We start from the raw sequence: 23522 nt of genomic DNA, 5'->3' as shown, positions 1-23522 counted from the left end.
GGGGGACTGGCTCTGGCAAGTTTGCTTTAATTCCTCCACAAATAACTTTGTGTCCACATTTTGCCCTGTTCACAGGTCCAGCTGAAATTAGAAGGTGGAATAGGCTTGTCTTTGGTTAACAAAGCCCCTGAAGAACTGATATTTGCAAGTTTCACGGGCATTAATGTCCATTTCACCCAGCTGTCAGCCAGTCAAGTGCTTGAACTTAGCATACAGGATGTGCAGGTAACCAAAAAGATACCTTCTAAAGAACTGAGAGGGGTAAGATTTGCCTCACTATGTTAACTAGCTAAGGGCCGTGTGTCCTCAGAAGCAGTTCAAGGATAGCTGCCCCATTGTGTATTTTATGTAGAGATTGATCTTTGCCTTGTTATGAAAGAGTATTCTTTCTTCCAACATTAAAATATGGACTTCTTAAGGGAAAAGCATGTTCTGTTGCAACTGACATATAAAATAAACTTGTGAAAGGATGCTACATACCCACGGGGGATTCTTGGTCTTCATCAGGCAAATATGCAGTTCAGTTTATTATTTCACACTTAGAAACCCTGCAAGAGTACCCAGTGAAATCTGTAGAACTGAAATAAGTATATAGACTCTAACAAATAGATATCTAACCAACCATCATGGGATTAAAAAAATGTGCAAAAAAGGAAATTACAGAAGAAAAACAGAAAAAGCCAACAAAAATAATCCTTGTATATATGAACATCATGTTATGCAGTTTAATTAAATTAATAGCAGGAAAATGGTAAATTGATCATATTTACTAATATGTATATAGTCCAAATATTTGTTCAGATATGGAAAGAGAATGGGTTTTTCAGACCAGTGAATCATGTCTGTAGGGGGGCCTTTCAGCTTGGTCATACCAAGTCGTCTTTGGCTGCCAAAAAAGCATGTAATATCCATGCTGGTGGATTTTCTGTTAATTTCTGAGTTGTTATTACACATTTCAAAGGACCATAAGCATCTCCCCAAACCAGGGAGTCTTCCAGAACAAGTAGAAAAAAGAACCTCTGCCCATAAAGCACAAAACTACATTGTATGAACCAGGGTTTGTTTGTTTTTTTAAAGTGGTCGGGTCTTGCCAGCATGGCCGATGTTCCTGGATTATGGTTTTTATAAGACTGGTTCTAGAGAGCACACCAACTCCTCTGAAATTACCGACGAGATTATAATCTTGTAGTTAAGCCCCTGAAAGAATCACAGCTGCTGATGGATATTCCTGCGCAGTCTTCCCCAGCTTCCTGAATTCCAGCTAACACAGCCTTGCTAAGAATCCTGTGAATTGATCTCCGCATATCCGGAAGACATGAGGTTGGGCAGAGAAGTTGAACGCTGCGTGCAGGACCTTCCTGTGCCTTGTTAAGCTTCCTCAGCTTGCTTGTCTGTTGATTGACTAATTGATTTTGGCATCTGGAAAATGCTTCTGGTGTAGTAATAGCCCTTTTTTTGCCTAGACTTGAACACTTCCTAATCTTTGTCCCCCCCCTCCTGCTTTTTGCTAGGTAGACAACCAGCTCCTCCGCACCACTCAGCCGTTCATGCTTTTCCTGACCCCCAAGATGAGTGAAAATGAAACTGCCGAAACAGGCCCAGCAGTGCAGTTGAATGCTATGAAATTTCCCGGTAAAAGTCCTTTAAGTGACATATACAAGGTAATCCAGCCCCCCCGAACGCTCTGACCTCTGATGTTGCAGAACCAGAAAGAAATGTAAGCTTGCCTCTATCTTGGCATATCGCTCCCTCCGATACCTCATGCAAGTGTTAAAATAGGATATGTGGAGTGGAGCCTCTCAAAGCTTATATTTAAATTGTACCACCTCTGGCATGAAGTGCATTTAGAGCAGATCTGGCAAGTCCGTTCTTCCGTTTTGGATCCACTCCCGCAGCACAGTAGCACATTATGCACAACAGTTGTATGATATGTTAACACGACAAGGCCCGATACGTGATTTGAATACTTCTCTCACATTTGCTGATGGTAAGCAGCCTTGACTCTGCTCAAAGAACACCTCCTTTTATTTTATTGGTTTACAGCACCTTTTACCTCTGCTTTCCTAGGACCCTGAGAAGGGTCCTAGGGTAGTTCCATAATCCTGCAAAAGACTCCTGCGTTCAGACTTGGCAATCTGGTAGACGTGACCTTAGCAAGTAAAGGCAGGAGGGATCTATTGCAAACATTATACCAGTTCTTAAGTTATGCTCCTTACATCAACCATAACAGATAAACAGCCTGATGAAACAAGGTATTGCTGGGTGAGATTTGAGGAAAATTACTCTTGGTAGGCAATTCTGCCTCATCTCTTTTTCTTCTCCTCCTTACCTCCACCTGCACCCCCCCCCCAACCTTGCCAGTAGCTGCTCTGGGTAGCAGCAGCAGCAGCACCTTATCGTCCTCAGGACTCTGCTCTGTGTAGCTGATGTATTGGACTATGATCTACACAAAAGCTTATGGGCAAGCTACTTCATTAGCTGCATTGTGCCTTTTGCTAGAAGTGACTAACAGCCTACCCTTCTAGGAACTGAACTAGAACAGTCTGAAGCATCTTGAGGCTTATTAAGCAACTTACATTTGTATTCTGGCCCCTTGTTTGCTCTACGTTGCATCTAAAAACATTAGGCTTGTTTTTAAATGCAACAGTTGCCTGGTTGCCACTGGGTTAAATCTCTTTCAGCAGCCTTCCCAGCCTGGACACCTTATTTCCAGGTGTGTGGACTTAGTTCCTAGAATTCCCCAGCCAACATCTCACACTGAGAATTCTGGGTGCTGAGGCTATACTTTTGGAAGAGAGCACTCAAAAAGGGGAGTGGGGCCAGCATTTCTGCCCAGCAAGGCTAGGAATTCTAGTCCAAGACAGGCCTGGAAGTGGCCAGAATGAGGAAGACTACTCTGTGATCAAATCTTTGCCAGCTCTCAAATATTAAGCTATATCTGCTTCCTAAAGCCAAGATGGCAGAGAAGTGGCTTTGTCAATGGTTGTCTCTTAGCAAACCTCAATCTATCAGCCCCATGGAATTAGCGCTGATTCAATCTGGAGACCAGCCCTTGTACTATGTATTCCTTTCTAAGACCACCGAACAGTAACTCCAAGAGGCTGAAATTCAGAGCACTTGAATTCCAGGCTGGGAGGTTCTCATATATTACAACTCTCTTAGCAAGCACATTTGATTATGACCTTTCAGTGTCATGTCCTTTGTCTCCTTTTCCAAGTGCTTTGTATGTGTATTTGGGTAGAGTGTTAGAATAGCCCTCTTCTATTCCAGCACCTGATGATCACAGCAAGCAAATTCACGGTCCAAATCGAGGAGAAACTGCTCCTTAAACTTCTCAGTTTCTTTGGCTACAACCAGTCGGAATCAGGTATGTTGTCCTTAAGTTCTTTGAATCCTGCAAATGTTCCAGCCGTTTGGCAGAATACAACAACTTGCCCACCCCTAATCAGTTCCTGTGTTTTCTCAGTGAATTCTGTTACAAAGATCTGTCCAGTCTATAGCAATATGCCTGCTGCTGAATGAGGCCATCAGCAGGGACACACCAGAGTGCCAAGTTCAAACATTCAAAAAAGCCAAAAAAATGTTTTTAAAAGAAGGCCTTATGGAGCAGGTCCTGCAAGTTATCTTTCAGAATTGGTCTTATTATTTTAATTTCCTTCTGTAATGATGGTGAGACTGAAACAGATATTCCAGCATTTGTTGTTAATAGTGCCTATGTTTTTCTTCCTATCTTGTTGGCAACAGAGGTTGAAAATTACGATGAAAACCTCCACGAAAAGCCTGTTAGTCAAGATGTTGCCCGGAGGAGATACTATTTTGAAAACCTCAAAATTAGCGTGCCACAAATAAAGCTGAGTGTCTTTACATCTAGCAAGCTCCCCTTAGATCTTAAGGTAAGACATTATGGATGCCTTAAATAGGTGGAGTATTAAATAAGTTACGCCGTGCTTAATAAACTCTTATGAATAATTTTATATCAGGACTGGTCCATAGCAAAGTATCAGACCCACAATCAAAATCTCCTGTTCAAAAAAAAAAGTTTCTCGTTCAGTGTTGAAATTTGGGGTTTAATACCGCACATCACACCATGCTGTGTTTTGTCTAGCCATGATTTGTTAAATAAGCCACAATTGGCTAGCACTGCTCAGCAGACTAGAGTCCCAAACTATGGTTTACAAATCACAGAGACTGGGTTCACATGTTGCTCTGAGCAAACTGAGCAAACTACATTATGATTTAGCACAAAACCTGAACTTGGTTCAGCCTACCTCTCGATCTGTTTGTCCAGTCTTAGCAGAGACTGGCCTGGTCTCTCTGCAGTTTTTCAGCTCAGTGGTCCATTCTCTGTAAAATCCTATCAGGTTTTTAAGTTTGAGATCTCTTCAGGCAAACGTTTTCCCTCTCTTTGTCAGCATTTGATATTTTGCTCTGCATTTCAACAGAGCAGAGGTTCCGCTGTTCTTCACGCCTCTAGGATTCTCTTTCTTTGGTGGGCCTGCCAAGTGAACTTCATACATTGCCCATAGGACCCTGCCACCAGCAGGGCATACCATGGAATGCCCTTTGGCTCCCTCTTCATCATCCTGAGAGTGAAGTTTAGAATACCGCCCATGGATTTTTGTAGTTGTCCATGGTTGAAAAAATCTTTACTAGCCATCTCCTCCAGGCAAGAGTTCTGTCTGCAGACTCCAGCTAACAGTAAGAGTCCCGCAGATTAAAGTGTGTTGTAAGATTCTTGCACTACAGCCCTAACCCCTTCTGAGTAGAAGCAGTGGGAGTATAATCCACTCTGACCTGCGTTGTCCTGAAGGTGGAACAGTTGCCACATTTCCTTTTTGAAGACACAAATCCCAATCAGATGTGTGTGGTGGCACTGGCCGTATAAAGAAAAATTGCCTATGGACTTAGGAGGTGGTGGGGAGCAGGAAAGACCAGTGTTGAGGAAAAGGAGATGAGATTTTCACAATTTCTTCTCCTTTTAATAAACCATACAGCAGAAAGAGGAGAGTGTTTCCCTGGGATTGAGTTCAATTTTGGACAGGAATCTAAGAAAAGTAGTAAATATCCATTTCTAGGTCACATAAACGGCCCAAGCAGATTCTCAATTGAGCTTTTTTTAAAGTCCCCTTTTTACAGAATTAAAGATGTAGCAAGGAATATATTCTTCCTGGATATTCTGCTTTAGGCATTGAAGAGCACCCTGGGGTTTCCTCTTGTGCGTTTTGAAGATGCCGTGATAAACTTGGATCCCTACACAAGAGTTCACCCGTATGAGACCAAGGACTTCATTATCAACGACGTTCTGAAACACTTTCAGGAAGTGAGTAGCATCGATTTTTCTGGAGGTCCCAAAGGTGCAAGGCTCCCAGTTTTTTCGGGTGTGCTTTTCTTTTTTTTCTGGAGACAGAGCACTTTTTTGGCTAGATGTGGCAGCTGTCAAGGGCCAAACATGGCCCTTGGGTGCGGTGGGGAGGACTAAGCACTCAAGTAGGTACAGCCCGGACAAATTAAGGGTGGTTTAATTTAAAAGCATTTAATTTAAAAAGTTACTCCTTGTGTATGTAGTAATATTGGCCTTGCATCCCTGTTTTAAGACTAATATTTGGCAGGAGTTTTAATGGCAGAGTTTTATGTGTGTTGCAGACATAGAAATGAGACAATATAATAATCTCAAAACAATATATAATCATATAATAATCTCTCAAGGTTGTTTTACTGAATGATACCACAAGGGTGGAGTTTTCTGCTCCATCAGGGGAAAAGTCACTGTTCCTTTATCCTTGTTTCGATGGAGCAGCCAGTCCTGAATTTGCTGTGAGATCCCTGTTGTGATGTCCATGTTGTGCTTTCCAGGAGCTGGTCGGCCAAGCAGCAAGGATCCTGAGCTCGGTGGACTTCCTTGGCAATCCCATGGGACTCCTAACCGACGTTTCCGAAGGAGTCACCGGGCTGATAAAATACGGCAACGTTGGCGGCCTCATTCGGAATGTTGCCCATGGCGTGTCGAACTCTGCTGCAAAGGTAGGGAGCCGGGAGGGTGGAGACCCTAGTCTGGCATCTGACCCAAGGAAGCATCTATCACAACTATCTGTCTGTCTGTCTGTCTATCTATCTTCTGTGATCTATCTATCACAGAAGGCAGGAAGATAGCTTAGCGGAAGAACCCGCTAAGCCCCCGCCCTTTGGAACATCTTGCCCCCGGAGGTGAGATTGGCCCCCTCACTCCTGGCCTTCTGGAGGGATTTGAAGACCTGGCTCTGCTGCTTGGCCTGGGGTGGGGAGGGAAGACATCAAGCATGGGGATGGCTAGCCCCTTAGAGGCCTGTCGTCTGCCACTCTGGGGTCCTTGGGGTTCTCTGAGCTTGACTAGCCGGAACTCATCAGCCTCTTGGATTTTCTCTTTTTTCTTTTCTTTTAGTAACATTTTTCAGTTTTTATGTCTTATGTGATTACATAGATACTTATTGTTTTAATGGGTTATGTGAGCTGCCCAGAGTCCAGATGGGCGGTGATAAATTTAATAAATAAATAAATAAACTTGGTTTGCAGGCCTATCCCCGGCCCAGTCCAATCCCAGCATTTCCAGGTTACCAATGAAAGTGAATATGTGTAGCTCAGGGTTGAACTGTGGAGTCCTTGGGGTTCTCTGAGCTTGGTTGTTTTCTTGCAAACGTTTCATTACCCGGCTAGCCAAGCTCAGAGAACCCCAAGGACTCCACATTTCCAGGTTAGGCTAAAAAAAGCTGGCCTGAAACTCTGGAGAACAGCTGCAAGTCTCTGTCAGTTGGAGACTGACCAGGGAAGCCTGAGGTGCTGGCTGGTCATGTCAGCTAAGATTTTGAATCAGCCAGGACCTTCTCCAAAGACTCTTTACGATCCTCACGTCCTCTTGGTGTTTAGAACCCTCATTGCAAGAACTTCCATTCAAAGACAGCCCTGGAAAGGTTCAATCGATGTTGAGTTAGGCTTGCACGTTGCACTGAGACAAAATACACTTGTCTTCATAGCCTGCTGTGAGAAGCAAGGTGTTATGGCTTGCAAAATCATAACTTCACATGTAGTGTGATCAAGCATGGTTAAATGTTGGCTTAGTGATGCGTGAAGCATGGAGATCCCTAAATTGGAAACCAGCATTCTAACCATTTCTGGGCACCTGGTGGATTTGAGGTAGCTGAGCATGAAACCGAGAGGAAAATGAAAGCAGGAAAGCAGCTTTGGCTTTTTTGCAGTCGGTCTGGCAGCTCAAATCATGGTTTGTGTTGTGTTAGATTAGGAATATCAGGTTGCAAGGTGATTTTTCCGACACCTGCAACTCTCCAAATTCCCTCACAGTTCCAGAATTCCCAACACATCTGAAGAGCACCAGGCTGGAGGAAACAGCTCTAAAAATTTGGTAATATCAACATTTGGGGCCTGCGTTTACATCTCTCCCCCCCTCCCCGCTTGTGTTGAGTCTTCTTAGCCTGTAAATTTTTTTTTTTTAAACTTAACTATAAGCTGCTCTGGGAGTCTTGCCATCTGTAGAGCAGTTTTTAAAAATGCTTTGTATAAATAAACAAATAATGGTTGGCTTCAGCCAAGAGACAAACAGAGCATTCTAACATAAATAACAAATCTCAATAAATATTTGACAAATCCTTCCTAGTCAAAGAAATCCACTTTTGGATAAAAAAAGGTCTTTCTCTAAATTCCTTCTGCAACGAGCATCTGTTTACATCCGTCATTTCTAACTAGGCTGGATCATCTTAACCAGCCTTATATTTGTGCAACACATTCAGTGTAAGCTTTCTGGGCATTTCTCAAAGAAATAAAAATAGTCAACGCCAATAAAACCACCACCGCCAAAGGTATAACAAAGCAGCACACCGTGGGGTTCAAATAAAATCAACCAACACATAAGCAACATATTTGTTGCCTCCTTTGTAAAGTCCCCACCACTGTTTCACCCCAGCAGTTCTTTTTCAAAAGAATGAAGTCAGCTTGGAAGAGGTATGTTTGGATTGATTTATTTCAGCCTGCCCTCGCAAGGCAGGTTTGAGTTGCCCAAAGCTCCTGTGACCAAGGGTTTGGACAGGAACTGGTCTCTGTCTCTCCAAGGAAGCCCAGCCTGACCAGTTGACCACAGCCAGCATTTCTCCATGGATGCTGTTGGCGGGGAGTGGATGATTAATGACCGCATCTGCTCTTGTTCAGATCCTTCCACCTGATTCAGAAAAGCCAGACATTCTTTCATCCTTGTCTGCGTCTTTGCTGGGGTGCTGGCAGTCAAGGCAGCAAAGACTAGATGTCAAGAGAAAATACAGCTCCCCTCAGTTACCTGGTTCTTAAACCAGGTGGGCCTTTGGAGTCTGAACCTTAACAAGGCTGAACTTTAATAACCCCTGTTTAAAAAATGCCTGCGAAAATCCTTATTTATGGGCTGCGTCTGGTTTTGCCATTGTATAGATTTTTCAGTTGATTATCCTCATAATGGTTTTTCCATGTATCTTGGAAGCGTGCAGTGGGGGAATGGCTTTTTTCAAATGCAGAGAGCTTTGTATTGAAGTTGGCATAGAAATCTCAGATCAAGAAAGTTCACTGCAGTTTGATCCCTTGGAGACTGGCTGCGTGTGTGCTAGGAAAGGACTTTGATCCTATATATAGGCATTGGAGGGAGTTTCCACTCCTTCTACCCTGGAGGCTACTAGCTTTCAGGAAAAAAAGAAAGAAAAGCCTGTCTGAATTCTTGACATCAACATATGTATATGCGCGTGCGTGGTCATGCTTTTCAGTGTTAAATATTTGCTTCATCCGTGCAGCATTTTTATTTATTTTATTTTTTTTAGAGTTTGTTAGGGTTCTGATGGCAAAACACTGATTAACAGTCCTGGCACCAAGCCTATATGATCTGCTTGGAGGAGAGCCTTGTGGCTAAGATCAAGTCTGGCTTAGAGAAGGATGGCCGGGTCTTGGGAGCAAGCAGATGCTTTAGTCTGTTGGATGGTTCAGGAGTTCAGCTTCTGGCTGGATGTCACAAAAAAAACAGGGAAGACACTTCTGCGGCTTGCTTATTCCCTCCCGCTTATAGGAGGAGTCCAGCAGCTGGTCTCATGATGGCCTTCCATTGCGGCCTGAAAGTCCTATCTTGTGGAGAAAATCAATTTGCCTGGGAAGCCAATAATAGTAGTAGTAGTAGTAGTAATAATAATATGCAGTAATAATAATGCAAGAAATAACACTTGCCTGCAAGCCAGGACTGGTGGGACCGCAAAACAGACGAAGTCATAGAAAATGAAGAAGCCAAAATGCTCTGGGACTTTAGGATTCCAGCAGACCAGCCCCTGCCACACAACACCCCAGACTTAACCATGGTTGATAAGAAAGACAAAAAAGTCTGGATAGTGGACATCGCAATACCTGGAGGCAGCAGAAGAGGAGAGAAAGAACTGGAGAAAATCACAAAATATAAAGACCTGCAAATAGAAGTAGAACGACTGTGGCAAAAGAAAGCAAAGATAATACCAGTAGTAATAGGTGCCTTGGGTGCCATCCCAAAACATCTGGAGCATCCCTTGAAGACCCTCGGCATTGACAAAATCGGTCCATTGCCAAAGGCAGCTTTACTTGGACCAGCTTCCATCCTGCCACAATACCTTGAACACCATCAAACAGCAACATCTGTCCATCCCAGGTCCTTGGGAAGGACTCAATAGGTGGACAACAATGCCAAATCCAGTCTAAACATCTGGCTGACTGTGCGACCAACCATCATAATAATAGTAATAATAATAATAATTCAAACAACATCTGCCTATCCCCAGTCCTTGGGAAGGACTTGATAAGTGGATAAAAATGCAAAATCCAGTCTAAACATCTGGCTGACTCTGTGACCCACAGTAATAACTTACATTTGTATGCCGCCTGACTCTCAACAGCTCTGGGTGGCTCACAATGATCAAAGAAATTGCAGTAAAATCAGTAAAACATGAAAAATAAGAGTAAAAGATGGCAAGCATTATTATTACTACTATTACTACTATTAGATGTTTACCCTGCCTTTTCTGTACATTACTCCAGGTGGCAAACTTAGCTAATGCTCCTATTTTCCCCACTCTCCCTCGCCAAAGGCCTGGTCTTCACAGCTCTTCTGAACAACATAGAGTAGGGGCCATCCGGATCTTGGGGGGAGCCTCCTTCCAGAGGGCAGGCGCTGCCACAGAGAAGGCAGGCTTCCGGGGCCCCGGTAGATGGCATTGTTTAATCAAAGGAACTTGGAGCGCGCCAACCCTGCAGGATTGAATCAGCTGGGCAGATGTTACGGGAGACAGGCTGTCGCTCGAGTGACCATGCCCTGTGCCATGTAGGGCTTTATAGGTAACAACCAGCACCTTGAATCATACCTGGAAGCAAACCAGCAACCAGTGCAGCTTGCGAAGCAGGGGGGTTACGTGGGCATTTCGTCTTGGAGGAAGCGCTTTCTAAGCTGTCAGGGATCTGTTTTGCTCCTCTCGTTCTCGTGCCAGTTCCCTCTGGGGATCCAGTATGGAGCGCTCAGCAGTTGCCCTTACGATATCTTAATTGCAGCGGCCTGGCAGTATAACCTCTCAGGAACCTGAATGAGAGAGGAGGTAAATCAGAGTTCACTTGCTGCAGTAGAAAGGAGGGCGCTAAAGATTTTGGAACTTACAAATATAAGCAGGAGAGACAACCAAATATCCAGAGTGTGGCTTTCATGTTAAAAATTTAATGTTTTCTTAGGGAGTTTTGATTTCTGCTGACCCAGCTGCAGCTGTGGCTCCGCGCCCACCCCCACACCAGCCCCTCCGTCCGCTAGAAGGGAGTTAAGAGAAACAGAAAGGCAAACTGGGGAGAAAACATTTTCATCTGAAGTGTGGAAAGGTTACATGGGACAAGCGGCCTGAAACAATTAAAATTGGACAGAAATCGCCATGCGAGAGAATCCCCAAATTTTGCAGAAAATCTCAGAAGCCAGATATCGTACAGGCGGATCTTTTTTGAAAGTTCTGGGGGATTTTGATGGATTCCACAGAATGGGTCCAGGCAAGCGATTGGCAGACGCTCTGGCACACAGTGGTCAGTGTGTGAGACTCTGCCCTGCCCTCAATGGTGGCGGTGAGGGTGCTGAGCCAGAAACCAGGAGCCCTGTGTTCTAGTTCTGCCTCTGGCAGGAAAGCCAGCCAGGTGACTTTGGGACAGACGCTCTTTCTCAGCCCACCCCGCCTCACAGGGTTGTTGGGAAATAGGCAAGAGGATTGTGTAGGCTGCCTTGAGCTGTACAGAATAAAGGTGAGATATAAATCTATAATAACGATGATGTAATCTGTAGGTGAGCTGATTTGGCCAATTACCAATATGAAAAGCAGGTGTCTGGATCTGTTTGGAGGAGAGGAGAGAAAGAATTAAATTCACTAGTAGTAATAAGAACATAGTAGTAATAGGAGCATAGAGGTCTCGGAGATCATCCAGTCCAGCTCCCTGTTGATAACAGGTTTTCCAGTCTAGCAGCACTGACAGAGAGTTAGACGTGGGAGGAGAGCCACGTCAGTCAACAGTGGTAGAAGTCAGGAGTTTGGTAACACCTTTTCCGACTAACATTTAACAAAAAAACCCGAAGCTTTATTAAAGCTTCTGCCTTTTAATAAGATGTGTTAGTTGGAAGAGGTGCTACCAGACTCCTTTGGAGAGTTAATTAGGTGATTTTGAGTCGACCGCTTCCCCCAGTCGGGAATTTGGGAAGTCACAGTCCGTCCCAGGGGTTGCCATCTTGAAGGAGTCTGGCCTGGGAGCTTTAAAAGAGAGAGAGAAGAAATTAAATAACCTTGTATTCCTTTCAGCGTGCCACTTGCTTTCAGTTCTGGTCTTCATTTTACCTCCTTGAGCGGGGTCAGCCAGACAAGGAGGCTTTTCTGCTTGCAGCTGGCAGGAGGTGTGGTTCTGCCTTTCCCAAAGTTACTCTTGCGAGAGCCCCGAACTGTGCAGGAGGGCGTATTGCACAATGCTCTGTGTGTTGGGCAAGCGCTGCCCCGTATTTTCTTCCCCTACACCTCCCCAGTGTAAATCTTCATGAATGCTGACTTTGGACCCTGGCGAGGGGAACAGTTTGCCCTGAATGTTCTGTCCCTTATAACAAACAACCATTCAGAAGTAAAGTGGAAAGTCTTTGGCAGCTGTTCCTCCCCCCTCCCCCAAAGCAAACTTTTCAGCATGGCGCGTGCACAGCAAACGCAGAGTGAAGGGTAATCGACCAGGCAGCAACTGGGTTTGAAACATCTGCTTGCAGCCCAGTGGGTTAAAATTAAAATGATTTCACTAGGTTTCTAGTGGGTCACCTGGCTCTTAAGTGGTTGCTGAGGATGGCCTGCTAGGTGTTGAGGTGGCCTACTTGAGAAAAGGAGGAGAATGAGGAGGTTGCTCTTCTTGGTTCTCTCATGCTTTTCCTCTGGAAAACCTGCAAAAACTGAAGTCCAGGCCATATACAAATCAAGTCTCCATCGGATTCTAGTTCCAGAGGAGGAAGTCACAGAAGCCCTCTAGTGCAACTTCTGCTCAGTGTGAGAATCCCAGTGGAAGCTGCTTTATCCAGCCTCTGCATCCAGTTGCAACCTGGGACAGGACCCTGCAACCTTAGTCAGCTTGAGGGCAGCACCACCTAAGGGTCACACCTCAAAAGCAGGCGAGACCAGTTCCGAAGGGAGGTATTGAAGGTTGAAGCAAGTGCTCAGTTTGGCCCCTTAAAAACCTCCCACTAGTCTAAAATTGTTGCCTTGCCTCTTCTGCAGTGGCAAGAGAGATACTGGAGGGCCTCACATGGCCCCTGGGTCACTGTTTTTGGACCTTTGCCCTAAGTCATTACTTCTGTTGTTGAACTTGAAGGAGTAGAATCTGCCTTTCTGTAATTTAAGGCCATTATTCCATGATCCTGTATTCTGGGATGAGAAAAAAGCAATGTTATAGGAGGTTTTTACGCCATTTTTATATATGTTTTTAACTATTTATAGATTATGTCTATGTCTGGAGAGTCCTTTGTTTTTTATTATTATTGTGAGCCGCCCAGAGTCACCCATTGGGGGAGATGGGCGGCATACAAATTTGAAAAATAAATAAATAAATAAATAAATAAATAAATAAATAAATGTTGACCTTGGTGGTTCAGAGCAGTTTAGGTTTAGGGGGAAACATAGGTGGTTCTGAAGAAGAGCCCCTCTTGTTTCTTTATGGTTTCACCCCAATAATAAATCTCTCTCTAGTCCTATCCAACCAACAGTAGGGAAGAGGCCCCGTTCTGTCCAACAGTAAATTCGCCCAGTTTTGATCCATAGAATCCTAGAATTGTGGAACTGAGTTACTCTTCCTCAGCATGCAAGAAAATCAATTAAATTTCATCTTTGGGAGGTGGCTGTCCAACCTCTTCTTTAAAAACTCTAGAAATTGAGAGCCCACTGTTGTATAAATTTTACCATTAGGAAGTTCTTCCTTATATTTCAACAAAATCTATGTAGTGGCAATTTAGACCTGTTACTTCTTGTGGCACTGGAAATTAGTTCCTGACTATCTTCCTTAACGCCCTTTTTTGGGTACCTGAGCACTGAAATCACATCTGTTCTGTTGTCCAGATGGAACATCGCAAGTTCCTTCAACATATCCTCAAGTATCATTTTTTAACCAGGCAGTACCCTTCTGGAAATGTTGTGCCCAGAGTCATACCCCAGACTCCAGGTGTGATCTCACTTGTACAGAGCAGAGGGGAGTACAGACAGGTCTATAATATGATGCTTCTTCTAATGAGCCAGAACTCTGTTAGCCCTTAGTTGCTGCCTCACACTCCTGGCCCATGTTGAGGTTGGTGCTGATGACCTCACCCAGGTCCTCCAGCCTGATGCTTCCAACCCTGAATTTCCCATCTTGTGTCTGTATCCTACATTTTTCCTCCCTAAAGGCAACACCTTGCTTTTCTCTGAGTTAGAGGGCATCTGGTTTTCTCAACCCAGTCTTCCAGCCTGTCCAGATTGCAAGTAGATTGCAATCTTATTCTGTCTTCTTGAAGGTTGGCCAGATATCTCAGTTTGCATCACCCACACATTTGATAAATGGCCCATCTATCCGGTTATCCCAGTCATTAATAAAAATGTTGAATAATACTAGCCCCAAGGCAGTATTGGAGGACCCTGCTGGTTATTCTTTTCTGTGGCTCATTGTAGAGCATTTGTGCTGATACTCTGAGTGCTATTAGCCAACCCCTTGTGGACCCGCCTTCTGGTAGTGTCATCCAAGCCACCCCTTAATAGCTCATCCGTAAGAACATCCTGTGCAGCCTTATCCAGAGCTTTGCCAAAATCAAGATATACTATATTCACTGCATTCCCCTTCTCCACTAAAGTAGGTACCCTGTCAAAGGAGACAAAACTTGTTTCACATAGCCTATTTTGAGAAAGCCACGCTGATTCTTAGCAAACACAGCTTTGTCTTCAAGGGCCTGGTTTATTATCTATTCTAGTAGGGTTCAGGTTTTGACGTTAGGCTCACTGGTGGGTAATTATTGGACCCCTCTTTTTTGCCTTTCTTGAAGACGGGGACCACATTTCCTCTTTGGCACCTCCCTGCCTCTTTGGGGCTCTCTTCCGTCAGCTCCTTCAGAAATCTAGGCCGCATTTCATCAGGGCCTGGGGATTCGAAGACATTCAAATTAGCTAGAAGACCCTTTACCAGATTCTTACTGACCTGCACTTTCCCTTGTTGGGTTGAGTCCCGGCCAGGGCTACCACATTTCCTCTGAATGGTTCCTCTGGGCCCCCTGCGCATGACCCCATCCTCTGTGTTGCCTGACTGCAGATCAGCCCGGCATGAAGGGGAGCATAAAGCTGGTTTAATGGTTGGCTTTCTGAGATGTGAGGAGCCTTTTCCTTCCCAGCCGTGATGGGACCTGACTGCAGCAAAGATGTTCCGAACGGCCTGCGCTGAGCGGTCAGGTGCGTGGCAGTTGTCAAAGCGGTCTCTCTCGCAGCATCTTCTGAGCCCTTTAGGGGTGATTGGGGAGCACCCCGCCCGCCTTGCTTCCCTTTCCCCCCCAAAGATTATCTCTTAAAGAGGAGTAGTTGTTTAATAAAGTGCAACTTGCCCTCTCGGTGAACCCGCCAGCAACTCTCCAGCTGGGGTCATTTCAAGTTCACTCAGTGGACTTTTGACTGCCTTCTGTGTGCAAGGAAAACAGCCGGCGGCTCCTGCCGGGATCTCGCATTCAGGCCTGTAACACAAAACTGTTGCCCGCAGGCACCTGCTGGGCCGCTTCCCTCGCATCAGGCGCCGGGGGGGGGAGAGCTGGGCCCCCACCCTGCCCCTCCCGGATCCCCTGCCCAACCGGGAGCCCAGAGACCTCAGCAGGGTTGTCAGAATGCATTACAAGGACCAGCCGATGAGGAGAGGGGGGCGGAGGTGTGGCCGGCCTGGCCCGGGGCTCTTCCCCTTTACAGAAGGAGGTGTTAAGTCCTGGACAGTCCGACGCTGCCCTCTCAGATTTGAGGATGGCTCTGGTGCGACGGGCTTAATTTCCTTTCTGGCACCGGTCCAGAGGGCCCCCTAGGCTGACGTTCCCGGCTGCCCCACCTGTCTGCTGGCTTCAGGCTGCTTCAACAGGTGGGAAGCGGAGTCCGCAGCCGGGAAGCTGAAGGGTGTCGTGGAAGTCCCTGGGCTTCTGGCGCCCCCCCTCCAAGAAGCTGGTTACTAACATCTCGGTGGTTGTGTTGGCGGATGGGGCTGAGCATTCATCTCATTTGCAAACTATGATTTCTGGTTTATTGCAATAAGTGGCATTCAGCCAACTCTGTTTTCTTCAGCACATCATTGTTAGGCAGATGATGTCTTAGTGCAGAGTGAGAACTAGGGCAAGATACTTAAGTATCCTGTAAATCATCCTGAAGTGGAAGGTGGATGGGTGGGTGAGTGGATATCTGTGTTGCTCTGTGGTGTGTATACCGGGGGTTATTTTATGTAATAGTACGAGGTTGGAGTGTTTTTTTTTTAATCAAGTGCCATAGTTTTGTAGCAAGTGAAATTTATCTGAAGCCCAGCTTTTCAATTATAAAAAACTCTGCGATACAGTAAAGCGCAGGTAGGTCCCAGCCTAAGAACAAGTTCTGTTCCCAAGGTCTGTCCTTAAGTGGAATTTATCTAATACTGTATAAGTAGCATTGAGTAGTGAACTCAAAACATTGTGTATTTCACTTGAATTTTGCTGCAGTAGACTCTGTTCTTAACTATGGGTTGTCCTTGAACTGATCATTCTTAACCCGGGGACTATTTGCAGTGGTGTAAGTCGCTCCAAAATGTATGAAATTCGACCTCTTGAAAGCCTGGTCTTTTTGTGTTAAGCACAACATCTGTGTGCTGCAATTTTGAGCATTAGGTTCATTCCCACTCCCAAGCCAGGCGTACATTTCAGTCAGCCTCTATATGGTCACTGCCTTTATCCTACACCTTAAACCTATGTGAAATGGGGCATCGTAGCTTTAAAAAGAAAAAGGTGGGCCATTTTTTGGTGGCACCCCAGTATTACTGCTCTCACCTTAGGGCTGCTTCTGCTCTTCAGCTCTGGGCTAATATTTTTTATGCATCCACCTTTTAATATTTAATTTGGTTGAATTTTGATAATATGTTCCTTGTCACCTGGGAAATTACTAGCTCATTTAGCTTCTGTTAACCTTACTACCTTGTATATCAGCATTTCTCAACCTTGGCAACTTTACGATAGGTGGACTTCTGGTAGTTGAAGTCTACCTATCTTAAAGTTGCCAAGGTTGAGTGACATTGTTGTATACCATCTAAAATCAGTCACCAGCACTGTTTTCTTAACAGCTGTTCTCTACCCTGAAGGAATGTATTTCATGCACAAGGCTGAAGAGGGATCTTGGTTACTGATTGAATTTTATATCTTCAGAATCAGGGAACTGACCTGTTTTGTCCTTTTGTCCAGCTAAAATAGACACAAGCTGAATCATGCAAAGCCCACTGTGATTCTCATCACTTTTTCCCATGCTCCATCTTAAAGCTATGAGGAATAAATGGTACGGTGTTAGACAGGTTTCTTCTCTCTCTCTCTCTCCCCCTCCCCTCCCCAACCCACCCCAGGGCTGGAGAATTGGAAAGCTTCCTTGGTATTCTGTGCCATTTCAGGTGGGCATAATAAAACAGTCCCAGTACGACAGATCTTGGATTTCCCACTCCCCCAGAACGATTGCTTTTTATTGTTGGTGTGTACTCATTGATCTTAATGTCTATTTTCTTTGAGGAGGTCATCTGTTGGAGGTCTCCTTGAACATTTCTGAGGAACTGTAAGGCAGGATATAAATTTTTATAATGTGTTTACAAAGTTTGTAAAAAGGAAGCCTGTTGCTCTGGCAGCTTTCAACTTCAAAAGTAGTGCAGAGAAGCACACTTAAACATTAACCTGGCCTTGTGACCCTTCAGAAATCAAAAAGAAAATCTGAGGACCTTCAAGACACAGGACTGGCTGAATAGACATTGAATGAGTTCTCTTTTGCTCTGAAGGTGGTGGGCCTTCAAATGATGGACAAAATGGATGGGTGTTGCTGGACCTTGGATTGGGAGTGGCAAGCCTTGAATTGCCACTGTTAACACTACATTTCCTAACCTTTTGTCCAAAGCTAATCACCCTCTCCCACCTCATGCCTCTTGCTTTAACCATGCCAGCATGCCTTCTGCAACAAGCAATGTGCTGGTTCTGACACTCCCACAAAGGAGAACTGCTCAGCAATCCTTCCCCTTGGCTCTGGGGCCTTCCCTCACTAATCAAGCCGAGGAGCAGAAAGATCCCCAGGTCTGTTGGAAAAAGAGCTCCTGGAGTGAGTGGAGAGTTTATTTAGGAGGTTGTATTCCACTGGAGAAAGCTCCAAGAGGTTATAAAAGAAAGATCCTTACTGTTCTTTAAAAGCTCCACCAGCAAACATCTGGAGAAATGAAGGGAGCCTCCGGTATGCTCAGAGGAACCATAATCTTTACAGAATTTCAGGAAGTGGGGAGGGATTCTAAGACAGTCTTTTAAAAAGAAGTTTAAAAACAACCTCGAGAATTGAGTGGGCATGGAAAATTACATGTCAGCTAAGAAAAGTTAATCTGGGCAGAGGGGGAAATTGCAAGATAGAACTATCTTATCTGTCAGGTATTACCAACATTTTGGAGTGCCCTCCCATTCCTGAAAAATAGCAGAAATCTTGTTCAGTCTCATGCAAGAACATGGAAATCTCACGAGATTTTAGAAGTTGCAATGTTTCTAAGAGTTTTTTTTAAAATTGTCAGCTTCTTTTCTTGATGCTGCAGATGCCACGTTGCAGATGTCAGAGACAGTTATCTGTATCTGACATGTAGACAAATTGCTTAGACCAGCTGCACACAATGAAACAAAGAGCACAGTAACACAATTTTAACATGAAAGCTGGGCAAACAAACTTTAGTTCAAACTAATCACTAGTGGATTTTTAAAGAAGTTTTGGCAACGTGTGGCCTAGCTTTCTCTGGAGAAAACATTTTACAATCTGGTTGCACAGGGCTTTTTTGATAATAAAACAGCACAAACGTGGGCCACTATGCCATTGGTGCAAAGAAAGGGAAACTGGCAGTTATAACTTCAAATCAAGCTCATGATGGACAAGCCAAGTTTCAGAGGGATCTCAGCCCACAGCGTGACCCTGATCACTGCAACTTACTTGATCAAGAGCACTTTTGAGAAAGGCCAGTGGTGGGGAGGCTGTCAAATGAAATGCAGCTTGCTAGAACTGTTCCCAGAATGGGGTTGCTCTTTTATATCAGGCCCACAGATGACTACTTTCCCTGGAAATCACACTCCCCAGGGCCCAGAATGCTTTCCGTCATCTCATCCTCCGGATGTGCACAAGTCCATGATTAATAGCAAAGGGTGGAGGCATTGCTTTTACTTGAGGGAAAAGTAGTCCATAAATTCTCACCTGAATTCTTGAAAAAATCTCCCCCTCCCGTTTTTTCCAGGAAAATACCTTTTAAGAAACCACAGTGCCAGGACAGATGTCACAGCCTGATTGCTCACATGCCTTTCCCTTTTGTGCTCTGAGCGGTGTAACGAAAGACACAATGCTTAGGATATAATTATATAGCTACGTGCATTATTAATGTTGTGGACAATTAATATGTGTCCTTTCTTATTTTAATGGCAGGTTACTGGAACTTTGTCTGACGGTCTGGGAAAGACAATGGATAGCCGGCATCAGACGGAACGAGAGTACATTCGATACCACGCAGCAACCAGCGGTGAACATCTTGTGGCTGGCATCCACGGCCTGGCTCACGGTAATCCACTGTTATCAAGGCTGTCGGCCAAGTATGGAATGGCTTTTCTTCCAGTGGAAGTCTCTGGGACAGCAAAGCTTTGAGGTTGACTCTAGGGCTCATTTCAAGAGCCCTTCAAGGTACATCTTAAGAACTTAAAGTCAATCCTCTCCAGTCACACAACATTTTGGCAGCCTTTTGTCCTACTGCAAGACACTTTGCAAGGTGCTAGCACTATCATTTGGTCGTGAAATCTTAGAACTCGTTCTAGCCCTAAGTGCTTGCATCTTTTCCAACAGGTATTGTCGGTGGATTAACAAGTGTAATAACGTCTACACTCGAAGGTGTGAAAACTGAAGGTGGCGTTAGTGGGTTCATATCAGGTCTTGGAAAAGGACTGGTGGGGACGTTAACGAAGCCGGTGGCGGGCGCCCTGGATTTTGCCTCTGAAACCGCCCAAGCCGTGAGAGAGACAACCACGCTGACTGGCCCCAGGTTAGCAAAATGGGTTGGGTTGGTTTCCGTGTTTTGTGTAGTGTCGTCATGCGGGGTTACCCTGGATTGACGATCCAAAGCGTTTTCAAAATGGCTTTTAAATAACTTTGGTTACACTTCCTCCAAACTGGTCAGCAGCAGTAAGATCCCAGCTGGAATCCTGGCCTTGCTTCTGGAGGACACTTATAAGAAAAAAGGTTGTTGAAAGGGAAGTTGGCAGGGAAATTCCCTTAAAGCATTTACCCATTTCTCTGTTGGAGCCAGGGCGTGGTGTTCCTCCTACGTGCAGCACAGAATTGACAGATCTGGACACATTTGCCCTCCGTGGACCCCATGATCCATTCAAAAGTTCTCCCATGTGCGGTTTTTCATTTGACTTCCTCAAAAGTACTGTTTACTCGGGCATGGTTTAGGTAGGAGTTTGTCTGTGAGACTTTTGTGGCCACCCACATGATGTGGCATATCTCCGGGCAGCTCACACCAACAACAGTAAGAACATAAAAGAGCAATAAAAACCAACTTCCGTTGGCTTTGCTGCTTGGAAAATGAAGGCTGAAGTGATTGTTGTGGCTCATTTGCTTTCTTCCACCACTATCTCCCTTCCATTTTCTGAACCATTCCTGGCTGGGGAGGGGCAAGATTCCAGAAGGGGAGGCAAGAAGAAACTTTGGAAGTGCATTGGGCCTTCTAAAGCAGAAGAGATCTCTAGGAAGAGGCTGTCGGTCCCCCCATTTGGCCTTTCAGAACAGGTTCCCTGGAAAAGGAAGGTCACAACCTTTTCCTGCAGATTCCTTTTCGGAGGTTTTCTCACCTTTAAAAGGGAGAGAAAGAGTCCCCCAGTCCCCGTGGGCTCTGGAACGCCAGTACCGCAATTAGTTCCTCAGACATTAGTCTAATTTCCCCATATCTTTGCACCCCATGATGAACCCTGCTGTGATGTTTCTTGTTAACTTAGCATGACCCATTATAGCTTAGTATTACATGTGAATCTAGCCTCTTTGGCTTTTAAAAACTCCTGGTTTAATACGTCTGAAGGCGCCAATGTGAGTGGGAAATAAAGAGGGCACCACTTGGGAATGAAAAGCCTTGGCCAGCCTGCCAACCTGCCCACCCTCCTTCCCTCCCCCCTCCCTCCCTCCCTCCCTCCCTTCCTTCTTCTCTCTACCTGCTAAGAGGCACCGTTTGCACAACTTTCTAAGCTGTGTGAGGGTTTTGGCTTGGCATCTTGTGCAAGTTCATTCTTTGTAGACTATGGTTTATATCAACATGTCAGGTGAATGCAGACAGTTTGGCCTGTTCTGCTTAAGTCTCCAGGCCAAAGTGTCCTCCTGATACTTGATGGTGACCAGCAATTTCACTTGGTGGGCTCTGCCCCACCATTCATTTTGGCCCTGCCCAAATTCAGCTCCTACAGAGGTCCCCCCAAAAGACTCTCAGGCCTTTGCATGTCAGGCGAAACAATTCTGGTTAAATTCTGCAGTCTGAAAGTGACAAGAAAAAAGGGCGTGTATGTTGAAGGCTCCCCTGCTGCATTGGTTTCCCCTTTCTGCTATGAATGATTTGGAACTGAACGAATAATGTGTCATTCTAAGTACTGTTTTCTCTCTTTCTGCTGAAGTTGCATTGTTGGTGCTCCACATCTGCTTGTGTAAAAACGCCAAGAACTAAAACAGCTCCAGCTACCTCAAATTATCGAAATGTTGTGTGGGTGGTCTTTTCTTTAAGGAGGCAGCGTGCAAAAGTGAACCTCGTTTTTAATTTGTGGTTCTCAGCAAGGGGGTGGTGGCTTACCTTTCTAAATCTCTGAAAAGCTCTCCTGTGAATGTGTGAGAGTTCCCATTTCACACAACCTTTGGCAGCCGACTGGGGACAGCCTTCCCCAAGTTCCCTAACACTAGAACTCCATACGTAATGCAAATGTCAGTGCTGCCTCAAGGCTTCAACATCAGGTATGGGCCTTGGTTAGGAGGCCTTGGAGAGGACAGCTAGGGAGGGAGAGGTATCTCTGTAGAACTTAGGGATAACAGTGTGGAGGGAAGAAGTTCACCATTGTTCCTTCTGAGAAATAGATTCTGTGTGACTGGCTGTGCTCACCTCAAGATGCCCTGAGTTTTCAACCATTCCCTCTTCACCCCCCCCCGCTTCCAAACGCAAGCCAAAACCAAAAAAAAAAGGAAAAAAGTACTGCAAATGTCTTTTCCTTGTGTTGGCTGAACTCTGAATACTCCCTTGCACTCCAGAGCCCAGAATAATCCATTTCTCATTCTCGTGTCACTTATGTAAGGCTCTTGAAAAAAATGAAAGAAAACTTTCTTTTTCTCTCTCTTCCCCTCCCTTCCTTTTGAATAGTTATGAGAAGGCATGAGTCATTTTTGCTTCGTCTCCTGGATGCGTAGAGCTTTCCCCTGGCCTTATTGGCACTCAAGTGGTTTTCAGGGGACCTAATTAGATGGAAATCTTGAGCAAGCAGAAAGTGGGAAAATAATGGCGTGAAGCCATTTTTTTCTATGCAGGCCATGAAACCTTTTTGATTGGTGGGGTTGGAATCTTATCCTGAGATCCGATTTCTGCTAGAGCAAGTGTAAAAATGAGATTAGACTATCTCCTATTAACTTGCCTCGTTCCCTACGTGATCACAGTGGCCCAGGTCTGGCTGGCAGGCGGAGGCCAGTGAACAACCCCTCCTAACTGGGAGAGAAGCACTGGATGTCTCGCCAGCGTTTCTGAGGTCACAGGTCCCACTGCAATGGAATAAGCTGTCAAAAGGTCCACAGCATCAGCAGCTTTGGGGGATCCTGGACCCTCACTACAACTTGGAGCAATGCCCTCAGGGCCCGATAGATAAATGGCTGAACTATTTCAGAATGTCAGGGGTCAGGACAGCCATTGCTTTGAATTTGGCAGTGTTGTGAGATGTAAAGCAATTTTAACCGTTTTGGGCAATGTTTGTTCTGTGAGGATCTCTTTTTTTCCCACAGAAAGAAGACAGCTTGCTCTGAACTTACTAACTTACTCATCCTGCCCTCTTTGTCCACACAAAGACAGGGAGGAAGGTTGAGATGTCTGAGCCAAGTCATCCAGTGATCCTTTCCCCGTTTCTTTCCGATACCTTTTTCAAAGCCACTACAACATTCATTTCTCTTCATCACCTGCAGAGCAGGTGGGGATCCCAAGGGACCTTTCCCTTTGCAGCACTTGGCATTCCGAAGCCACAGAAGGGGAAAAAAACCTTGGTTTGATCCATGTCCTCAAAAAGTGCCTGCACTGAGCAGAAGTTATTTTCCACTGTTTTTCCAGAGCTAGTGACAGTCTTGCAACCTCTGTTCCTCAAGGTGGTCTTGTAGTGGTCACATCGATTAGCCATTGATGGCCTTACCAAGATCATGATCTCTTCATCATCCCAGAGCAGAGGTCGTGGAATAATGGGTTTCACTTGCAGGAAGACAGATGAAGTTAGGAAAAACTTCCTGACAGTAAGAGCAGTTTGAGAACTTCTCTTCATTGGATGTGTTCAGGCAGAGGCTAGACAGACACCTCTGGGGGATGATTTAGGTGGGATTCCTGTATTAACAGGGATTGGACTCAGTGGTTGCATCTTGCCTGGTGATTCTGTGTTCCTCCATGATTTTGTCCAAGGAAAAAGCTGTCTCCCCATTTTGTGACAGTGAATTCCAGACTGAAATGCATCGCTATGGGGAGGGCGTCTTCCTTCAACC

General features: G+C 45.1%; 1 protein-coding gene and 1 long non-coding RNA gene across 8 annotated transcripts in view; one reads left to right on the top strand and one right to left on the bottom strand.

Moving 5' to 3' along the window:
• Positions 1-23522, top strand: part of VPS13D (vacuolar protein sorting 13 homolog D) — a 114697-nt gene that overhangs the window by 72779 nt on the left and 18396 nt on the right. For 5 of the 7 annotated variants that reach the window (XM_088136670.1, XM_088136669.1, XM_088136668.1 and 2 more), the window contains 8 exons: positions 76-225; positions 1512-1661; positions 3271-3367; positions 3745-3893; positions 5186-5320; positions 5854-6021; positions 19200-19332; positions 19611-19806. In XM_088136670.1, coding sequence (XP_087992796.1) covers positions 76-225; positions 1512-1661; positions 3271-3367; positions 3745-3893; positions 5186-5320; positions 5854-6021; positions 19200-19332; positions 19611-19806 — 1178 coding nt within the window. Of the gene's footprint in view, positions 1-75; positions 226-1511; positions 1662-3270; positions 3368-3744; positions 3894-5185; positions 5321-5853; positions 6022-19199; positions 19452-19610; positions 19807-23522 lie in introns of those variants that run through there. The other 2 variants (XM_088136672.1, XM_088136673.1) reach the window with 2 other exon arrangements.
• LOC112541543 (uncharacterized) lies at positions 7739-12848 on the bottom strand. The gene is made up of 3 exons (XR_015795462.1): positions 11819-12848; positions 10380-10591; positions 7739-9396 (listed from the first exon to the last, which is right to left on the bottom strand). It is a non-coding gene; the product is annotated as an uncharacterized LOC112541543 (long non-coding RNA).

This window comes from Python bivittatus, unplaced genomic scaffold (assembly GCF_059951505.1).
Source record: "Python bivittatus isolate LINGU-HERP-01145 unplaced genomic scaffold, Pbiv_v1 ctg000090_np1212, whole genome shotgun sequence".
In the NCBI taxonomy this organism is placed as follows: domain Eukaryota; kingdom Metazoa; phylum Chordata; class Lepidosauria; order Squamata; family Pythonidae; genus Python; species Python bivittatus.
Note: the sequence above shows the minus strand (reverse complement) of the source record. Positions and strands in the feature narration are given on the sequence as shown.